A 1140-nucleotide genomic window follows, 5' to 3' on the forward strand; every position below is an offset into this window, starting at 1 on the left:
CAAGGCATGAATACTCCACAGCAACAGGCATCAGTACCTTTATACTACAACAACACTGCAGGGACTAATGACAGTGATTCCTCCGCCACCTCTTCATCGGCCTCTGCTGCTGCTGCCCCTCAACTTCCGTATTATTACTACGATCCTAATACTGCTGCTGCTGCTGGCAATGGGCAAGGTGTTCCCATACCCTCGACACAGGCTTATTACTACTACTATCCCCAGCAGCAGTACATGCAGGCTTACAGTCATGCGCAACAACAAGAGTCTACACCAGAAGGAGTGGGACAAGCTTCATATGAGGCTGATGGGATAGGTGAACAGCAAGAACAGGAGGACGATGAGGAGTCTGATGAGGATGTTGTTGATAACGATGATCAGCGTAAAGGGAGGAGGAGGCCTGGATTAATTGCTAAGCTTACTACACCGATACAGAAGACTACCACCACGACGAGCGATGTGCACATACTTCCTACTCCTGTTATTAATACACCTGAGGACGGTGTGGGATCTGTTGAGATTAATCACAGCGGTGAAGCAGGGAAGGATGGTATTCACAGTGAACAGAAGGAAGGATCTGTGAGGGATCGCTGTGTGAAGGGGGGCTAACATAACTATATGAATTTTAGGTGCTCACTTCTGGTGTGATAGCACAGGACTTGGGATCAGCGGATAAGGCGGATATTGTGGTGAGGAATACTGGTATAAGGGGATTGGCATGATGATCCTAACAGGTCACCGAAAAAGGGGCTTTCGATGCCTATGATCATCCCAATGATAGCTCTAAGAATACTGCAACGACCAGTAGCAGTAGGAGCAGTAATGCTGAGCACAATAACCACGGGCAGCATAGGACGCCGCCGATACAGGGTGGTGAAGTACCCCCTTCACCCCCGGCAGCACGGAAGGTAGGTGTCGCCGGCCAGCAGCATGGCATCAAGAAGCAACACGCCATTGTTATTATGATCAGCCAACTGGCTTGGTGTCGGCTTGGGGTACACGACTACCTGTGGGTAAGTCAGCCACAACACCTCCTGCATCGGAGGTGGTAGAGCATGGCTCGAGTACTGAGCATGGTGCCACCAGCAGTGATACACAGCGAACAGCGGCACCAGTTGGGGCGGTGGCCAAAGGTGATCA

At 50.9% G+C, this 1140-nt stretch overlaps 1 protein-coding gene across 1 annotated transcript; it reads left to right on the plus strand.

Moving 5' to 3' along the window:
- Positions 1-234: 234 nt before the first annotated feature.
- Positions 235-908, plus strand: Pmar_PMAR027117 (hypothetical protein; the record flags this gene model as incomplete). The annotated part of the gene is made up of 3 exons (XM_002781788.1): positions 235-579; positions 630-689; positions 735-908. Coding segments are annotated over 3 exons (579 nt in total), but the record flags the coding sequence as incomplete, so codon positions are not given.
- Positions 909-1140: the final 232 nt, after the last annotated feature.

Source organism: Perkinsus marinus (genome assembly GCF_000006405.1).
Source record: "Perkinsus marinus ATCC 50983 genomic scaffold scf_1104296941562, whole genome shotgun sequence".
NCBI classification, from domain to species: domain Eukaryota; phylum Perkinsozoa; order Perkinsida; family Perkinsidae; genus Perkinsus; species Perkinsus marinus.